The 20,676-nt window shown below is 37.8% G+C and overlaps 1 protein-coding gene across 1 annotated transcript; it reads right to left on the minus strand.

Annotated features, from left to right (window-relative positions):
* Positions 1-19,089: 19,089 nt before the first annotated feature.
* LOC133800050 (uncharacterized) lies at positions 19,090-19,701 on the minus strand. Its single transcript, XM_062238030.1, has one exon. It carries the CDS (start codon positions 19,699-19,701, stop codon positions 19,090-19,092), a length of 612 nt encoding a protein of 203 aa, XP_062094014.1.
* Between the last annotated feature and the right edge of the window lie 975 nt (positions 19,702-20,676).

The following is a 20,676-nucleotide window of genomic DNA, read 5'->3' on the forward strand; positions in this document are numbered from 1 at the left end:
CAGATGAAACCTAGATCGGACAGTAAGGTTTTAGATGGGTGTACAAAGAATCATTGGGGTCGCTATTGTGTTAAGGAATTTAGTACACTACGGGATTGAGGCAGGGATAGAATTGGTATCAGGGACATCCTGAAGAACAACATTAGCTAAGCAGAAAGAATTAAATATTTAGTTGAAGAAGTATTTGATTTGAGGGTTGATTAGACGGAGCATCTCATCGTGGGACATGTCAACACCATTTGCCAGGAATGAAGGATTCAATTGCCCGGTTCAAAGGTAGGACGATGCTCTCAGGATTCAATTGCCCGGTGGTTATTACTAGTTGTGGATCAAGGAAAGAGACATTTCAAAAATTACTTCTTGCACCAAGTAGGATGTGATGGATTGTCAGTGAATGTTCTTAACTGACCAATGCTTCAACAACACAGGTAAGTTCGACAAGTAGAGAATACAGGAATGGTATGGACAAGTCATATTAAGATTTATTAGGGATGTTTCGGTCAACTCCAAGTTAGAAGCGAAACGCGAATGACCACTTCATTTGATAGTACTAAGGTTAAGGAAGCAGGGTTACAGGTAAGGTTCTAGAAGGGAATAAGTTCCGATTTCTCCCAAGGATATTCAAGGTCACGTATGGGAAGTAATGGGATCATGTATGAGGTAATTAAGATAAAAACCGTAAGGTATTGCTAAAAGAACGCCTTAGGGTGAGGAGTATAGTGAGACCGGCAAGACACATTGACTACTACTTGAAGCATCTTCGAAGACAGCCATACCTTGGACTGAGGTAACGTAAGAACCTAAAGTTTGTCTGAATGGATAGTTTCGTACTAGATTTTCAGAAGTTAGAATGAAGATTGGTTAGCACGCCATGGTATTAGAACATGTATGTGATGGTCTGATATAGGAGGATGGCATGATGGACACTGTCCTTGCTTAAAACATGAAATGATAGTGCGGTGCGTCAAAGACTAGGGAGCGCCCGTGTACAAACTGAAAAGGGTGGTTGTTCGTGCTTCATGGTAGATGAATAGATGATAACACAATATTCTACACGAGGCGTTAAGTTAACAGTAAAGCCAGATAATCACGATTAAGGTGAGGTGACAACACTTATGGTAAAGAGGTGCATACACTAGCATGGAAGTTAAAACGTTCTATCACCCATAGGGGGTTGACCATAAGACAAGGGCGCTAGAGGGAACTAGTAAAGTACCCACATTGGAATCCTTACTACTTAGTGAAAACTAACGTGGAGGTTGACACTTTGAATGGGAAAAATTCTGTGCCAGTTGTATGATTCGCCATGGACTACAGTAAGTCAGATGAGATGACGACCGAGATTGGAGTAGAATCTGTGATTGATATATTTCTACGAACAATGAAATACATAGAGAAGATATTGTAGGAATGGTTAACAATCCTACTATTTTAGTATGAATGGGTTAGGATATGAGGATCAGATGGGTGATTCGATGGAAACTGGCATTGAGGTGGAGATTCAAGATGAGTCTTGTATTACCTCCTTATAATTGTTGTATCTAGGAAGTTTGAATGGGTAATAGGACCTAAATTTGTATACTGGGAGGCACGCTGCCTAATTCTTCTAGCAAGTGGGAGATGATAATCAGAAGCAATAAAGGCTATTATGACTCTAGGATATCATGGAGTTAGTATGGAGGGATATAGTTATGGACCGTAAGGGTGGATTACCTTAGATTGCAGGTAAGATGAGTGGATATGAGAAGTTCTGATTCAACACATTGGGTTAGTACACTTTGGTTCATGTGAACGAGTACCACAAGAATGTGTATGTGCAAAGGGATACTGTATGTCTCCTTGGGACGCCGAAGTCGATAGTGTCGGATTGAAACCCTCTATGTTCCCAAGTCTTGAAAAAGGGACGTAGTGGGCGATGAGTATAAGATTGGGATTTAGAATTATTGGTTATCTTCAGACAGACTAACAATCTGAAGGAATGACTCAGACTTTAAGGATTATACCTCGAATGTGTAAGTTTTTGAGGCATTGAGATAAGTACGGTCCCTTGATTGAATAGTCACGGTGATGGAAGTCAGTCAATGACTAGGGTGACTCTGAATAAGATATAGTGTGACAGGGAGCAATAAGTACTCGTTTCGAGAAGTGAAAGAGGGATAGGAAGTGTTCTAGTTCAGAATTGGTTCGGGGAACCAATGAGCTATTTAAGGATTGATAGGGCAGGAGTGTCTGCTTTTTTGAAAGGATATAAGAGTTTGCGAATTTAAATATAGGAATGTGGACTTCCAAGATTGGAGACTTTGTACTTCTCCGATTATGGGGGACTAAAAAGGATAAGATAGCTTAGGAAAGAAAGAGGAGTTTTGACTTTAAAATTGATAGACTTGTAAGATCCTAATAAGGATTAGGCCAAGGGCCTATAGACTAGCCTTAACCTAGCATGGGTAGAGGCTCATAAGGTGTTACTGGTGCCAATGTCAAGGAAAGAAATGTTATGTATTACCGTTGATGGGGTGAGGAGACCCTAGGATATCAGTGGAATCAACTGTGCAAGGAAAAGCCAGTGACATTTTTGATAAATGAGATAAAGTCTTACAGAATAAGACGGTCACTCCTGTGAGGGTGTTGCAAAGAGATATCAAGGTAAAGAACTAGACTCTGAAGCTATAGTCAGGTTTGTGGGATTGGTATCATGAGATGTTTGAATAAATTTTGAGGATGAAATTTCGATAAGGAGGGGATAGTTGTAACGTCTCGAATTTGCTATTAAGGCTGAGTGCCTTGATTACGGTTCCTAGAGGGCACAATATGATATATATATGTGGAATTAAATGAATAAAAGTGTGACTACGTGGCATACATGATTTACATGGAAATATGATTATATATGCATGTGGGTCCGTTCTTGTCAATACGGACATATTTGTAATTTTGGCCCGTTGAGAGCATAAATGTGATTATATGTGTTAAATGATTGGGACCACATTACTATGGGGATATATTTGCTGTATTTGGTCCGAGGAAATCCTAATGAGAAGAATAGCGGAATAGTCACAATGGGGTCTAATACTCGTCTCGGGGTGAGCTTAGGGGTATTTCGAGGACTTAGTGCAAATTTGGCTTTATTGGTTAACGAACAATTATTTGGTGATTAGTTGGGCGTGTCGGGATTAATTGAAAACTTATAGGACGACTTGAGGATTAGCGGGAAATGCGGTAGAATGATGGATTTTCCCTTAAGCTAAATAGGAGGCTAAGGATAACTTAGAGGGTATTTTGGTCTTTGTGTGAGGGATAAGCTTAAGGGAAGCCTCAGAATCCATCAAAAAGTATGGAGCTCTCTCTCTCTCCCTAGTCGGTTTCCTTTCCTCTTCTTGGTGCCTTGGTGGGTTTGATCATTTAGGAAGGGAAGAGCTTGGGAGTTTGTGGATTCAAGCTGGAATTGGGCTAGGATCATTGAAGGATTAGCTCAGGGTCGTAATCTGCAGTAGGGGTAAGTAAATTTCTTTGTTCTTGATTGAATTTTACGCTTGTTTTGGTGTTCTTGAGTTTTGAACTCAAGGTTTGGATTTTAGGCTTTTGTGATGTGTTGGCTTGATTTTTGAGGATTCATATGTTGTTTATAGTGTTTGGGAATGCTTGAGATATTCAATTCTAGCTTTAGTTTATATTTGGGGTGAATTCAGATTGTTTTGGCTTGTAGGAAATGTAGGGGAAATGCTGGGAATTCTGGGTTTTGGGCATGAGTCGCGACCCTGTTCTTCAGGCGCCGCGGCCCGTGTGTGCAAGGAGGGAGGGGTTCTTTGTAATTTTGCCCGAGCGCCGTGGCACAGGTAGGAGCACGTCGTGGCCCGTGTCCCCAGAAGAGAGGCTCGGGGCCCTCTGACTTGTAGCGCACTGCGGCCCTAGGGGGTTAGGCCACGACTCTAATTGAAGAAAATAACCGACACAGACTTTTAAGCTCGGGAACTCAAACCTAAGTGCTCGGGAAGGATTCTACTACATGATTTAGTAGAATTCAAGGTCCCGTAGGCTAGTATGTTATTTTTAAAGCTATTAATTGGTTAATGATTTTAATGTTTATCCATTATCGCATTGTGACTAGGATATACTGTTAAGGCTCGAGATTAAGGATCGTGCTCGGGACCGCTCTACACCTTCAGCTCGGGACTCGAGGTAAGAAAACTACACCCGGGTTGTGGATGGGGCTTAGACCCTTGTTAACGAATATATTATGTTTGTGAATATATTTGTATCTGAGAATAGCTAGATAGACATGCTTGTATATGCTGCCTTCGATTGCTTGTTGTGCAATGTGTATTTGTGATTATATCTGTTTTAAAGACCAGCCTAAGGGCGCTGGGGGCCGAAGCAAGCGGGTGGAACACAGCCTGGCCTAAGTGTGTCGGGGTTGGCTATAACACCAGAAGACTTGGCCTAAGGGCGTAGGGCCTGAGCATTATACAATAAACAAGAGTGCAGTTGGTACTTAACTATTTGTATTGATTGATGAACTTGGGTTATACGTTTGATTGAGTTGAATATTACTGTTAAGGTGGTTGCTTATATCTTGTTGTTAATTGAATTTATTGATTTAGGTTTACTGTTATTATTAATGTTGTTCAGTTGTGCATGTTGATTTAAGTTTTCTTGCTGAGCCTTGGCTCATGGGTGATATGTGGTGTAGGTAAAGGGAAGGGTTAGCCGGGCCAGCCATGAGTTGGAGAGCTTCAGGGGCGGTGTGTACATATGCAGCCTACTCGACCGCCACAGTCGAGGTAGCCTGGGAGGAACTAAGGTTAAATCCTGTTTTGCCACTTAGGATGACTAATTTGTATTTCATTTATCTTTTATCAGTCTGTAACCGATTTTTGGGATCCCGTGTATGAAGTTAATATTTTAATGAAAAATAATCACTTGTTGACCAAACTTTTTAATATCTGACCTTGACTTAGTCTTTAATTACACATTTTTGTCCAAATGACTCACTTAGTAAGTTAAACACTATTTTAAACACACAGTGTAACAGTCTTGATTAACTAGGGCATTACACATGGAAACCGTTACGATTAGCTCTTAAGTAATAAAAACACTATGCGATTATCCTCTCTTATGCTTTTCTTTTGGTGCCTTAGAATTTCATCACATTGACAAGAGGAAGAGGCACAAGAGGTGGCAAAGGAAGGGGAAGAGGTAAAGGAAGAGGTGCCTCTACAAGCCCTACTACTGCTGAAATCCCTGATATGAGAATGCCACTAGCTCAGCCAGTAGCCCCAGCTGTGGAATCAGCTACAGAAGTTGCAAGGTTAAGAGAATAGTTAAGGCAAAGGGACGAAGAGTTGGCCCAAGCCTGACAAGTACCCCAAGCATCCCAAGTATCGTTGGCACAACCTAAGCCTCCAGTACCACCACATGCACCATTACCAATGGCCTACGGTTTTGAGCCAGTCTATGAACACTTTAGGAAGTAAGCCCCACCTATCTTTGTAGGGAAAGCCGACCCTATGGTGGTGGAAGATTGCGTTAAGTTAGTAGAGGCTATCTATGACCACATGGAGCTGAATGACCATCAAAGGGTTTTGTGTGAAGCTCACCTACTTAAGATGGATGTAAGGATATGGTGGGATGTGGTGAAGTAAACCCACGACCTACATACTATGACCTTGGCAGATTTTGTGCAAGCGTTTAGCAACAAGTATTACAGTGTAGTTGTACTGCCAACCAGGGTTGATGAATTTGTGACCCTAGTTCAGGGAAGCCTTTCTATCACCGAATATGCCTAGAAATTTGATATATTGGCAAGGTTTGCACTCGAGATAGTACCACCTAAGGCCATGCGAGTTAAAAGGTTTGTGAGAGGACTAAAGCCCATGATTGCTAGGCATGTAAAGCTGACCAGTGTTGAGGTGATTAGTTTTGCTGATATTTTGATAAGGCTCTTGATGCAGAATACTTGGATGTCTGCATATGGAAGGATAGTGTTGCAAGAAGGGAGACCAACAAAAACAAGGGCTTCCATGAGGACAATAAGAGGATGGCCCATGAGGGATAGAGCAGTGGCAATGACAAGAGGCCTAGACCCTGGCCCCAAATGGAAATAATCATAACAACCATAACCACCACAACAACCATAGCAGTCACAACAATGGTCATAACCATGGAAATCACCAAAACCACAAGGTTGAATACCCTACCTGCCCGAAATGCTCGTGCCGACATCTAGGAGACTGTCAAGCAGGCACTAATAAATGTTACAAATGCGGTCATGTGGGCCACCTAAAGAAGGATTGCCCACAATGGAGAGCAGGAGCAAGGCAAGGCAATAATGGAAATTTAGTGCCAGCCAAAGTCTTTGCTTTGACTCAAAAGGAAGCAGCCAACAGTAATACCATCGTCACATGTTAGCTTCCTATATCTGGTATGATATGCAGAGTCCTCATAAATTTTTGGAGCGACTCAATCTTATTTTGCTATAAATGTAATTGGTAAACTGGGATTGTCTTGTAAACTATTTTAGCATAGTTTTAGTACCATGTTACCATCAGGAGACATTATGTCATCAACTAGGTGGTTACAGTCATCTTTCATAGTAGCCGAGGGCAGAAAGTGCCCAACAAACCTCATAGAGTTAGACATACCAGATTATGATTTTATACTTGGCATGGACTAGTTAGCCAAATACGGAATAATGATAGACTGTCAGAGAAAGATAGTAGAGTTCAAACCTGAGGAAGGGGAACTCTTTTCTTTTAAGGGAGAAGTGACAGGATTTCGCACACCTATCATATCTGCATAAGAATCTTGGAACATGATGCAGCATGGGTGTACAACATTTTTGGAAAATGTTGTGGATAAGTCTAAGGAGACTGAGCTGAAACCAAAGAATGTTAACATCATTTATGAGTTCCTGGAGGTGTTTCCCGAGGACTTACCAAGTTTACCCTCGGACAGAGAAATCGAATTCGTAACAACACAATTCCAAGGCACCCTATCGAATGGAACCTGTAGAGTTGAAAGAACTCAAGACCCAACTACATGATTTTTTGGACAAGGGGTTCATATGACCTAGTCAATCACCATGGGGAGCACCAATTCTGTTTCTGAAAAAGAAAGACAAAACTATGAGAATGTGCATCGATTACCGAGAACTTAGTAAGGTAACAATTAAGAAAAAATATCCATTTCCTAGGATAGATGACCTCTTTGACCAACTACAAGGAGCAGCAGTGTACCATCAGCTAAACGTGAAGGAGGGAGATATTCCCAAGACGACATTCGGAACCCGCTATAGGTATTTTGAGTTTTTAGTGATGTCTTGTGGACTCACCAATGCCCCAATGACATTCATGGAAATGATAAACAGAATGTTTAAGAACTATTTGGATAAATTTGTAGTGGTGTTTATAGGCGATATCCTTATCTACTCAAAGACTAAGGAGGAGCATGAGGAGCACTTGAGGTTGACGCTCAAGAAACTATGAGAGCACCAACTCTATGCTAAGTTCTCTAAGTGTGAGTTTTGGTAGGAACAAGTGACCTTCCTAGGGCATATAGTGTCCAAGAATAGAGTACCAGTGGACCCAGCGAAGATCGAGGCCATTAGAGACTGGCCCAAACCTAAGAATGCCTCAGAGGTTCGAAGCTTCTTAAGGTTAGCGGGCTACTATCGTAAGTTTTTTGAGGGTTTCTCTAAGATTTCCACACCTTTGACCAACCTAACTTGCAAACACCAAAAGTTCACATGGACTGTGAAGTGTGAAGAAAGCTTTCAGACTATGAAAGATATGTTGATCCTTGCACTGATCCTTTGTGTTCCCTCAAAGGGACGGAAGTTCGTGGTGTATTGTGATGCATCTAAGAATGGGTTGGGTTGTGTGTTGATGCAAAATTGGAAAGTGGTAGCTTAGGCCTCGAGACAACTCAAGGACTATGAGCAAAGGTACCCCAACCATAATCTTGAACTAGCAGCAGTAGTGTTCACACTGAAAAATATGGAGACACCACCTTTATGGAGATAAGTGTGAGATATAAACTGATCATAAAAGTCTGAAGTACTTCTTCACCTAGAAAGAAGTGAATATGAGACAACAGAGGTGATTAGAATTAGTGAAGGACTATGATTGCAAAATTCTATACCACCCAGGCGAGGCCAATGTGGTGGCCGATGCATTATTTACGCGAGGACATGGAAGTGTCTCAGCTCTGAGCACAATTGAGGCACCTTTACAGAAAGAAATTATTAACGTTGGTATTGAGTTAGTGACAGGAGAACCTCACTCTACAGTCCTCCCTAATAGAATAGATTAGAGAAGGGTAGATGATAGATGAAGCCCTAATGAAGGAAGAGGCTCTGGTACAAGAGAGTGCTAGCAGCGACTTTGCTATGTCTAACGGAAGATTGTTGTGATGGAAGGATAAGATTTGTGTGCCTAACAATGATGAGATTAAGGCAAGTATTATGAAAGAGGTGCATACAACACCCTATTCCTTACATCCAGGGTCGACTAATATGTACCAAGACCTTAAAGAATTGTAACGGTGGCCTAGAATGAAGAAAGATGTTGCTGCGTTTGTTGCCAGATGTTTGACATGTCAGCAAGTGAAAGCAGAACACCAAAGGCCAGCAAGGATACTTTAACCACTTTACGTTCTAGAATGGAAGTGGAAAGATATAGCGATGGATTTTGTGGTGGGATTACCTAGGACCACAAAACAACATGATTTTGCTTGGGTAATAGTAGACAGGCTCACTAAGTCTGTCCATTTCCTGCCAGTTAAGACCACCTACTCAGCAGACTAGTAGATAGAATTATTTGTTGGTGAGATAGTGAGACTTCACGTTGTACCGAATTCGATTATCTCTGACATAGGGTCAGTCTTCACATAAATCTCTTGGAAGGGATTACAAGGTTGAAATTCAGTACCACCTTTCACCCCCAGACCTACAGGCAGTCTGAAAGGACTATTCAAATTTTATAAGATATGTTGAGGTGTCGTGCTTTTGACTTTTTGGAATCTTGGAGCCGATACTTACCCCTGATGGAGTTCTCCTATAATAATAGTTATCAGTCCACTATTAGAATGACTCCCTATGAGATGCTTTATGGACGCAAGTGTAGATCTCCCTTGCACTGGGATGAGGTTGGGGAGAATCATATTTTAGGCCCCGAGGCTGTTAGGGAAGCCAGTGAGGGGAGTGAGAAAATTCACCAAAGGATGCTTACTGCTCAAAGTAGGCAAAAGAGCTACACAAACCTTAAGAGAAGGGACATCAAGTTTTCAGTTGGCATGTTTGTGTTCTTGAGAGTCTTGCCAATGAAGGGGGTTATGCATTTTGGACAGAGTTAGAAAATTTGTGTGCCTTTTAGCACTGCCCCCAGCACTAGCTAAAATGCATAACGTCTTTCATATTGTAGCGTACCAAATATTTTATTTTTTTATTTAATTAATTATTATTTATTTGTTTTTGTGTATGTTATTTTGAATTGACTCTTTAATCGGATTGTTTTTAATTGTTTTGAAATGTTTGAAATTAGTTGCTTTGTGAATTATTAGTTTACTATAAGGTTTAAAATAGAAATTAAGTGTGACATAACATGAGAATGAATGTTGAGACCTTTTCTAGCCTTGTATTGTGTGTGCACATGTAGTAATGACCAAGACACCCAAAGTTTCTATCTTGAGAATCATTTGAATATTAGATGCAATAATTGGATTATATTGCAATCAAGGTAAAATGAACAATTGTGTTGTTTCTATTTTTAGATTATTTTCCTTGATTTGAAGCCAATAGAAATTTCCTTGATCATTTCTCTAGATTTTTAGAGTTACCTTTTCTTGTAATTATTTTTGTTAATTGGAAAATAAAGGAATTGATTGTTTCCTCTATTAGTGCTAGTTGAATGTGAGAGTGTGCAAGGTGTGTGTGGGTGTCGGTCAACCATTGGATTTGCCATTGGTGGTTATTTCCATTTTTGTAGATAAGTCCATCAATCTTTAGTTGTCAATTTTCATGATAATAGAAGAGGGAATCAAGGGGATTAATTGGTCTATGAATGAGAATGTGCTAGAGGGAGGAGTCGGCTAGGGTAAGGATTTAAGTGTTAGGTTTCCCTTTTTCTTTTCCTTGTTATCTTCTTCTTCCTCTTAACACCTTAGTGGCTGCCCAACACCATAGAGAGAAGTTTGTCTCTCATTTCGTTCTTGCCATCAACACTAGGAAGGCTAGGGTTTTTGAATCCCAAGGAAATAGAGGTAAATATGAACTGAACGATATTTTACAAAGTAATTAGTTTAGGGAGTTTCTTACAGGAACGTCTGTTGCACCAGCAGCTGAAGCGGTTCTAGAAGTTCGAGTTGAAGCTCCCGCGCTTAGGCAGGTGGACCTAGAGAGAGAAAACATGCAACTGAGAGAGGAACTCAGAAGACGGGAGGAGGAACTGCAACACTATCATAAGCTAGTTCCACAAGTCTAAGAACAACAACAACTATATAGAGGACTACCCCTGGCCCCATACATGCAAATGTCGAACCACCATTATGAGTTTCCAGAGAACGATTTTGCAAGCAGCACCCGCCAAATTTTGAAGGAAGCACGGATCCAATAGGGGCAGAAGAGTGGTTAAGATCCATAGAATATATATTGGAACATATGAGGCTTAATGATGAGGACTGAGTGTCATGTACATCGAGTTTACTAAATAAGGATGCTTGCATATGGTGGGACGTTGTTAAGAAAACTAGAAATGTGGCTACTATGACCTAGGCCGACTTCATTCAGGTCTTTAATAAGAAGTATTATAGTGCTGCAATACTTGCTACCCGAGTAGATGAATTCATAGCCTTAGTCCAAGGAAAGTTCACAGTAATTGCATATGCCCAAAAGTTTGTAGTAGATTTAGTGCCAATAGAGACACTCCAAATTTATAGGTCTGTGAGAAGGTTGAAACCTATGATTGCTCATGATGTGAAGATGACAAGTTTTGGGGTTACCACTTATGCTGAAACATTGAAAAGAGCCTTGGAAGCATAACTCATGGAGGATCTCATATGGAAAGCGGGGGCTTCTTGGAGAGAAGTTAAGAAGGTAAATTCAACATAAGGCGATAACAAAAAGAAGTTTCCCGAAAACAAGAGTAATGAAGTTGAAAAGAGGGGGAAAACGAATGCAAGTAACAACAGTGCTCAGAAGCAGTATGTAGAGTTATCCCTAGTGCCCTAAATGCAACAAGAAGCATCCAGGAGAATGTAAGTACAAGTCACATGCATGCTACAAGTGTGGTCAGGAGGGTCACATAAAGAAGAACTGCCCACAAGTAACCAAGCAGAAGAAGGATGAAAAATTGGTTTCAGCTTGTGTATTTTCCCTAACTCAGGGAAAGGCAAAGACTAGCAATACGGTAGTAACATGTTAGCTATCTATTTTTGCAATGTTATGCACTATCTTGTTCGATTCTAGAGCTACACATTCTTTTGTTTCTATAAAGATGATAGATAGATTAGACAAACCTTGTGAATACTTTAGAGATAAGTTTGCTACGGAATTACCCTTGAGAGAGGTAATGATATCATCCAGGGGAGTGAGTGAGGCATCAGTCAGAATTGAAGACCAAGAGTTGCTAGCAAATCTAATAGAGTTGGATATAAAAGACTATGATGTGATCTTGGGCATGGACTTGTTAGCGAGACACAGGGATGCAATAGACTGTAGAAGAAAGATGGTAATCATAAAGACTGAAAATGGAGGACAATTCATTTTTATGGGAGACATAATAGGACCTCGAGAACCCATTTTCACGGCATTAGAAATACAAAGGATGATACGCAAGGGATGTTAGGTGCATTTAGCAACTGTCGTGGAAGAAACACAATGTAAGCTGGAAAATGTTCACATAATGTGTGAATTTCCTGAGGTGTTTCCAGAGGACCTACTCAGATTGCCTCGAATCTGGGAAATAAAATTCATTTTAGAGCTAGCGCAAGAAACGAGTCCAATTTTAAAATATCCTTACCAAATGGTGCCAACGGAGGTGGAGGAGTTAAGAATGTAGTTACAAGAATTGTTGGATAATGGGTTTATCCGACCAAGTTATTCACCTTGGGGATCGCCAAAACTGTTTGTCAAAAAGAAGGATGGGTCTATGCGCATGTGTAGTGACTACCAGGAACTTAATAAAGTCATTATTAAGAACAAACCCTTACCACGGATAGATGATCTCTTCGATCAACTTCAAGGATCGGCGATATTTTCAAAATTGATCTACGGTCGGGATATCACCAATTAAGAGTGTGAGAAGAGGATATTCCCAAAACAACTTTTCAGACTCGGTATGGACACTACAAGTTCTTAGTAATATCATTTGGACTAACGAATGCCCTAGTTGCGTTCATGGACATTTTGAATCGGGTATTCAAAGATTTTTTTGGACAAGTTTGTGGTGGTATTCATAGACGACATTCTATTCTACTCAAAGACTGTGGCCGAACATGAGGAACACCTTTGGTTGGCACTAAACAGACTCAAGGAACATCAGGTGTATGCGAAGTTCAAGAAATGTGAGTTATGTTTGGAAAAGGTAGCCTTTTTAGGTCATATGATGTCTAATGATTGAGTGGAAGTGAATCCTGCTAAAATCGAAGCTGTAAGGGATTGGCCAAAACCTAAGAACACAATGAAAGTAAGAAGCTTCTTGTGAACGGCAAGAGATTATAGGAGGTTTGTTGAGGGATTCTTAAAGATATCAACACCCTTAACAAATTTGACTTAGAAGCAGCAAAAGTTTGTTTGGAATAACAAATGTGAGAATAATTTCCAAAAATTGAAGGATAAGTTAATATATGTGCCAGTTTTATGTGTACCCACCAATAAGGATAAATTTTTTGTATATTGCGATGCATCCAAACAAGGGTTGGGTTGTGTGTTAATGCAAAATGACAAGGTAGTAGCCTATGGCTCAAGAAGTTGAAGGAGTACGAATAGAGGTACCCTACTCATGATCTTGAGTTAACAGCGATGGTTTTCGCATTAAACATTTGGAGGTACTATCTGTATGGAGAGAAGTGTGAAATCTACACGGACCACAAGAGTCTGAAGTACTTCTTCACCTAGACATAATTGAATATGAGGCAGAGGAGATGGCTGGAACTGGTGAAGAATTTTGACTGCGAGATTTTGTACCACCCGGGTAAAGCCAGTGTTGTGGCAGACGCTTTAAGTAGGCGAAGTTATGGAAACATGTCTAACTTAAAAGGAATAGAATGGCTATTACAGTAGGAGATTGTAAAAGTTGGAATCGAATTAGTGATTAGGAGTTTGGCAAATCTCACATTGCTGTCAACTTTATTGGAGTAGATTAAAAGAAAAAAAGGTGAAGAAGATGCTTTGCTCAAGCAAAAGGCTTTGCTACAAGATAACAAGGATAAGGAGTTCTCAATGTCAAAAGGGGGCTTTCTTTGTTATAAAGCATGTGTGTGTGTGTGTGCCAAATGATGACGATATTAAGTGGTGTATAATGAAGGAGGGACGCACTATGCCCTATTCGTTACATCCAGGGTCTACCAAGATGTATAATGACTTGAAAACTATGTACTGGTGGCCATGAATGAAGAAAGATGTAGCATAATATCTAGCCAAGTGCCTCACTTGTCAGCAAGTGAAAACAGAGCATCAAAGACCTACTGGACCAATACAACCACTAAAAATTCCCGAATGGAAATGGGATGATATAGCTATGGATTTTGTAGTGCGGTTACCCAAAACAACAAAGCAGTACGATTTAGTTTGGGTGGTAATTGATAAACTCACCAAGTCAATGCATTTTCTACTTGTATGAACCACATACACATCAGAGCATTATGCAGAGCTATATGTCAGTAAGATTGTGCGACTACATGGGTTACCCAAGACAATAGTGTTAGATAGAGGCTCTGTGTTTTCGTTAAAGTTTTGGGAAAGTATGCAAGCGCAATGGGTACACATCTTAAGTTGAGTACGGGATTTCATCCCCAGATAGATGGATAGTAGGAACATACAATACAGATTCTAGAAGATATGTTGAGAGCCCGCGCTTTGGACATCACAAGGTCTTAGAGTTGATATTTACCACTAATAGAGTTCTCTTACGATAATAGCTACAAGTCTACTATAGGGATGGCACCCTATGAAATGTTGTACGAATGGGAATGTAGATCACCTTTACACTAGGATGAGGTTGGTGAAAGGAGATGTTTAGGTCCGGAAGCAGTAAGAGAGGCTAGTGAAGCAATAGAGAAGATCAGAAAGTGAATGATAACTACTTAGAGTTGACGAAATAGCTATGCAGATCCCAAGCGGAGGGATATTGAGTTCGTAGCAGGTGATCAAGTGTTTTTGAAAGTATCACCTATGAAGGGTGTTATGAATTTCAGAAAGAATGGTAAGCTAAGTCCACGATATATAAGTCCATTTGAGATTCTGGACAAGATTGGACATGTGGCCTATCATTAGCACTACCATTGGCATTAGCCGAGACACGTAATGTGTTCCATATTTTGATGCTAAGGAAATATGTGTAAGATCCATCTCATGTACTAAACTATGATGTTTTAGAACTGAAGCAAGACTTGAGTTATGATGAACGATCAGTACACATTCTAGAGAAAGGAACTAATGAGTTAAGGTTCAAAAGTTTCTCGCTAGTCAAGGTTCTGTGGAGTAATTGTTCAGATAGAGAAGCAATGTGGGAGTTGGAGGAGGACATGAAGGAACAATATCCTGAATTATTTGGTTAGTCAATTTCGAAGATAAAATTTCTTTTAAGGAGGGAAGATTGTAATAACCAAGTTATTATTCTATTTCCTAGAATTTATTTTTTTGTGTTTCACTACTTTGAATATGGATATGAGATGATTGCTTAAGTATGATAATTTTATAGGTTATGATTAATTATGGTATTAATTTAAAGCCCTTGATAAGTTTGGACTTTATTAGTTAGAATAAGAGTATACTAAAGTATTTAGAATTTAAATTTGTTGGTTAAGATAATTGTGAAGGTTAGGAGAATTAGATAATTAAATGGAATTTTCGTAACTCTAGGGTGTTGTAACTTGAAAACCGGTGTTTTCCTAGTTACATTACGATTTTTGAAAAATGATATTTCTAAAATGTTGTAGATAATGGAATTAGTTTTCCAATGGAACCAAGATTGTCCAAATTATAGCTTCAGTAATGTTCATTTTACTACAGATGGGTCTAAGGTTATGAGATTTCTAAAGAATATAATTTTGAGAGATTTTAGATTAGTTGGAACAACTTTAATTTGAGGTCCTAGATTATAGCATGTAGGGTTATGGAGGAAAGAGTTAAATAGAATTTAAACAATTAAACTTGAGGAAGAATATGCTAGGTGGCGTGTAGACTAAGAACAAAAAAATTAAGTGGACTTGACCTCGCTTTGAACACCAAAGCTTAGGCGTGTGGCATTAGAGGAGGAAAAGTGGGAATTTGTTACACAAATATAGGGTGGCCGAAGAATAAGATAAGGAGAAGAGGTTGGAGGGAAAATTCGAAATTTGAAAGTAAGTTGAGCTAATGGGAGAGAAACAAGGTTGGATGTTATGCTTGGAGACTATAAGTAGGTCCTTAAGCCTTCCATTTCCTTCACCATATTTGTGTTGGAAAAAAATTCAAAGCACGCAACGAAAACTAGTGTGGTGGACCCATTGTTTGTTTATGAACAACAGAACAACAACAATAATTTTTTTTCATTAATCATATAAAACAATTTATATGACCAAGAAAACAATACAGAAACATTACCATACAATACTATTAATCATGCAACAAATATGTATATAAATATACAATATATTTATATAGAATATATAAACACAAAAAATCAAGAAAATACACTTTTACCTCTTGAAGCCTATCAAGTGTCCTTGAGTCTTTTTGTATTTTTAGCGATCTTCCTATCCAAAGGTTTGAGCACTCAAATCACAATCTTCCGGAGTGTTCTCTACAACACAAGATGTGTGTGGGAACTTTGTATTTTAGGAATCACTAGTATTTCTCAACACATGAGAATTTAGATTATGGTGTGAGACTGGCTAGAATAAAGAAGAAGAAAGAGATAGTTTTTGCCTAACAAAAACTTCTGAGAACTATTATGAATTATGAATTGTGTTGTGTCTAATGTATTTTTCTTGTGTATTGTGTGTTTTTCTCTTCTTCTTCTACATCATATATATATATATATAGATATTCATATTACCTTACTATTCATAATAATAATAGTAGTAATATAAATATATTATAATAATGATAATATGATTTGATTTTAGGTAAATATCTAACTTACCATATTTGAAAAACTATTTTCAAATTATTAAATAATTAAATAAAAAAAATACATAGATACAATATCTGTATAGTGGTACACGCATGGCACAGTCCTTGGACTATGTCAGGCGTGTATTACTATTCCCTTTTCAGGGATTTTGCATTTTTCTTTTATTTAATTATTTAATTAAAATCAATCTCTCACAAAATAAGATGTTAATCTTTTTAAGGAAAAGATGACAACAATATTTCAAAATTTAAATTTTAAATTCAAAATTCAAATTGATGATCATCATTCTCATCATCTTTTAAAATTAAAAAATTCAAAAACTATTTTTCACTAACCAATTTTATTTTCTCCCACTCAAATAAAATAATTAATTTAAAAAATTAATTTAATTATTTACATATAAGAAATTAGAAATTTACATATTTAAATTAATAAATATATTTTCGAAAAAATTAACAATTAATTCTAAATTAATTATTCAACCTCAATTATCATATAATTGCACACTTGACTCGAAGAATAAAATTATTTTAAAATTCCCAAATTACAGTTATACCATTGTATTAACTCTTACCTTAATATGGTGTTGATAGAGCCACCCTGGGGACTTATGGACCTATAATATCACACTCAAATAAATATTACATTATTAATCAAAGCTCTTTGATTAAATTATCATATTTAATAATCTCATGATTTATACACTGGTAGCTAGCTTTATTCTTCAAGGTTTCGTGGTTCATTCATAGTTCAAAATTGGGTATTGATTAACGAAGCTAAGGTGTGATTTATTAAGGTTTAGTATTGATTATGGTATATGTGTTGAGAATAGTGCCCATAAATCAATTGTAGTTGACAAGGGATTTAATGAAATAAATGATTGAATTGAATTATTATATAGATGTAACTTATGTACTATATTATTGTTAATAATATTAAGTAAATATCTGAAAATTCCCAAGTTCATCTATGTGATCTCAATCTCATATTTGTATGAGAGGATCAAGATTGAGATAATTAGTTCGCAGTAAAATAAAGTTATAGAATCTTTAGATTAATTACTGCTAGTACGGCCCACTACTATTTTGAGTACATGTTACCTAGATCTGGGTTACTAGTGTAGCAGGACATTTTAGTGGAGGTACTTTGCATACTGAGAGTATGTAGAACACCAAGTAAACAATAATTTTAATAACACCAAGTAAGTTTTTATAATTTATCTACGTAGATAACCCATTTTAATTAAAATAATTCAAGATAAATTAAAAAAAAAACGTTTAAACCTTCAATCTAAACATACAAAATAGTTTAGTATCAATCATAGATTATATAAAAATTATCTAAGAATTTTTTGAACAGATTAAGTATTTTTCATAATTATTTCCTAAGAAAAATTAAATAATTCATAATAAATCAAGGATTTATAAAAAAAAATATCAAACTTCACCAAACACTCTAAATTATCACGTAGAATCTTAAACAAGAAATTTTTTTAAAAAAAAACCTTTGGAAATGTCCAGATCGGGTTCGCCAGAGCTATCGCCGGAGTTGTCTTCTTCTGCGGTGCCGGTGACTCTAGCGCTGAGTTTTGCTACGTTCCAACCCTTCTCTTGCTTGGAAAATGATCCCCTTGTGTCCAGAACTTCAAAACAATAGACCCCAGCCCAAAAAGATGTCTGTAACACCTTGTTCCGAAGTCTTCTTCTCCAAGTCCATTCTACCGCTAAAAATGGAGCAAAAAAATATGCACTTTACGTTCTAAGCCTTTAAACTCCGATTCTTTATGTCCAAATTAATCATTGGAGTCCTCTAAGCTTGTACACACGCCTCCATGCACCCAAAATTTGTCTAAACACTCTCAAATCTGAAATCCTCCAAGAACCTTAACTTTAATGGTGAAAATTTGTGGATTTCGAAAACAACAGTTCTAGGTCCTTTTATCACATCAAAAACCTTCCTTAGATCATAAATAATGCATCTAAAATGATCATAACAACCCAGATTTTACCTAAGCTTCCCAAACCCAAAATTATCATTTCTCTCTCTAGGTTTTGTGAGATAAACAATTCTTTCTCTCTCTTTGCTTGCTTCCCATGATTTCTCTCACTTAGAAACTCTCTTGGTCGTGCTATAACTAGAAATAAATAAGTAAAAGATAACTTGGTTGATATTTGAACGCTTCTTCCTCCAATTACCACAAAACTAGGGATTTTTCATTTATTTAAAAAAAATTAAACAGTTAAAATAAATAATAACTGGTTATATCACAAATTTTAATAAGATATTTCGAATATTTTTTTATCATAAAATGTCCTCAAAATATCCCTCAACAAATCCAAAAAAAATAGGGACATTATACTCATTTCATAATTGCTTATAATTACTATTATTTAATTCATTTAAATAATAATAATATAATAACTCATAAAAATAATAATAAAAAAATCATACCATATTATTATTATTATTATACTCATAATAATAACAATATTCATAAAATAAATAATAACTTTAACCCGAGTCATTATTTATTTATTTGGCATTATGCACATGCCAGGATTTTACAATCATTCCCAAGATATTTAAACATAAGAAACAATGAATTTTATTGCCATAGGAATCCATATATATATATCTATATATCTAAACCCATAAATATGCAAAATGAAAAATATACCCTCAATATCAAAGTTACAAATCTACCCTTCCGAGAAATGGATATTACAAATTATCCCCCCTAAAAATTTTTTTGCCCAAAATTTTACTGAAACAATTTCGGATATTGCTGTAGCATATCTGATTCGAGCTCCCATGTTGCTTCCTCAACAACACTATTCCTCCACATCATTTTCACTAAGGAAATAGTTTTATTTCTTAGAACCTTGTCCTTCCGATTAAGAATCTTCACTAGACGCTCATCGAAAGACAAATCTTCCTGCAAACCCAAAGTCTCATAGCTTGGCACATGTGACGGATCTGACACATATTTACGAAGTTGTGACATATGAAACACATTGTGCACCCCGGCTAATGATGGTGGTAAGGCTACCCTGTAAGCCACGTTACCAACTTTGTCCAATATCTCCAAAGGGTCGACGAACCTGGGACTCGACTTCCCTTTCTTGCCAAACCTTTTCACCGCTATTCCTTTCCGTGGTGTCACACGAAGAAACACGTGATCACCAACCTCAAATTCAACATGTCTTCGCCTCAGATTTGCATAAGATTTTTGTCTGCTTTGAGCTGTGACCATTGGAGCCCTGATCTTTTGAATAGCCTCATTAGTACGTTGAACAACATCCGGCCCAAGAAGTTTACTTTCTCCAAACTCATCCCAATGGAGTGGGGACCTGCACCTTCTTTTGTACAACATTTCATAAGGAGCTACCCCAATGGTAGACTGATAACTGTTGTTATAAGAGAACTCAATTAGAGGTAGATATCTACTCCATGATCCCTGAAAATCTATGACACATGCTCTCAGCATATCCTCCAGAATCTGATTTGTTCACTCACTTTGGTCATCTATCTCAGGAAGATATGTGGTACTGAACTTCAACTGAGTCCCCATTGCTTTGTGTAAAATTTCCCAAAATGATGATGTAAACCGAGCATCTCGATCACAGACAATGGAGTATGGTGTCCCATGTGACCTTACTATTTTATTTAAATAAACTTCAGCAAACTGGTCTATGGAAAAAGTCATGCGCACTAGTAGGAAATGGGCAGACTTGGTATAACTATCAACTATTACTTAGATCGCATCATGTTGTTTCGTGGTCTTAGGTAACCTTGTCACAAAGTCCATAGATATCTCCTCCTATTTGCACTCCAAAAGATTCAGTGGTTGTAACAGCCCTGTTGGTCTTTGATGTTCTGCCTTGACTTGTTGACAAATTAAGCATTTCGCCACATAATCTGTAACATCCCTTTTCATACCAGGCCACCAACACAACGTCTTCAGGTCATGATACATTTTAGTGGTCCCAGGGTGAACTGAGTAGGGTGTAGTATGAGCTTCTGTCAAAATCTCCTTCTTAAGCTCACACTATTAGGCACACAAATATGTCCCTTAAACCTTAATAACCCAGTGTTTGACACAACGATGTCTTTGGTAGTTCCATTCTGTATATCTCGCTTTAGGTCACTAAACCTCTTTTCAGTAATTTTCCTTTCCCTGATCCTCTTCAGTAAGGTAGACTGAAGTGTAACCTTAGCAAGTTGCCATGTTATCAGCTCTATACCATCTCATTCCATATCTTCTAGAATCTTCCTAGATATTCCTTGCAAAACAAATTCCATTCCCAGACCTCTACGATTAAGAGAGTATGCTACAACGTTGGCCTTA

Source organism: Humulus lupulus, chromosome 9 (assembly GCF_963169125.1).
Source record: "Humulus lupulus chromosome 9, drHumLupu1.1, whole genome shotgun sequence".
In the NCBI taxonomy this organism is placed as follows: Eukaryota; Viridiplantae; Streptophyta; class Magnoliopsida; order Rosales; family Cannabaceae; genus Humulus; species Humulus lupulus.

Bases quoted from the DNA above. Each gene is read 5' to 3' on its own strand.
- LOC133800050 (XM_062238030.1), bottom strand. From the start codon at position 19,701: ATGTTGTACAAAAGAAGGTGCAGGTCCCCACTCCATTGGGATGAGTTT.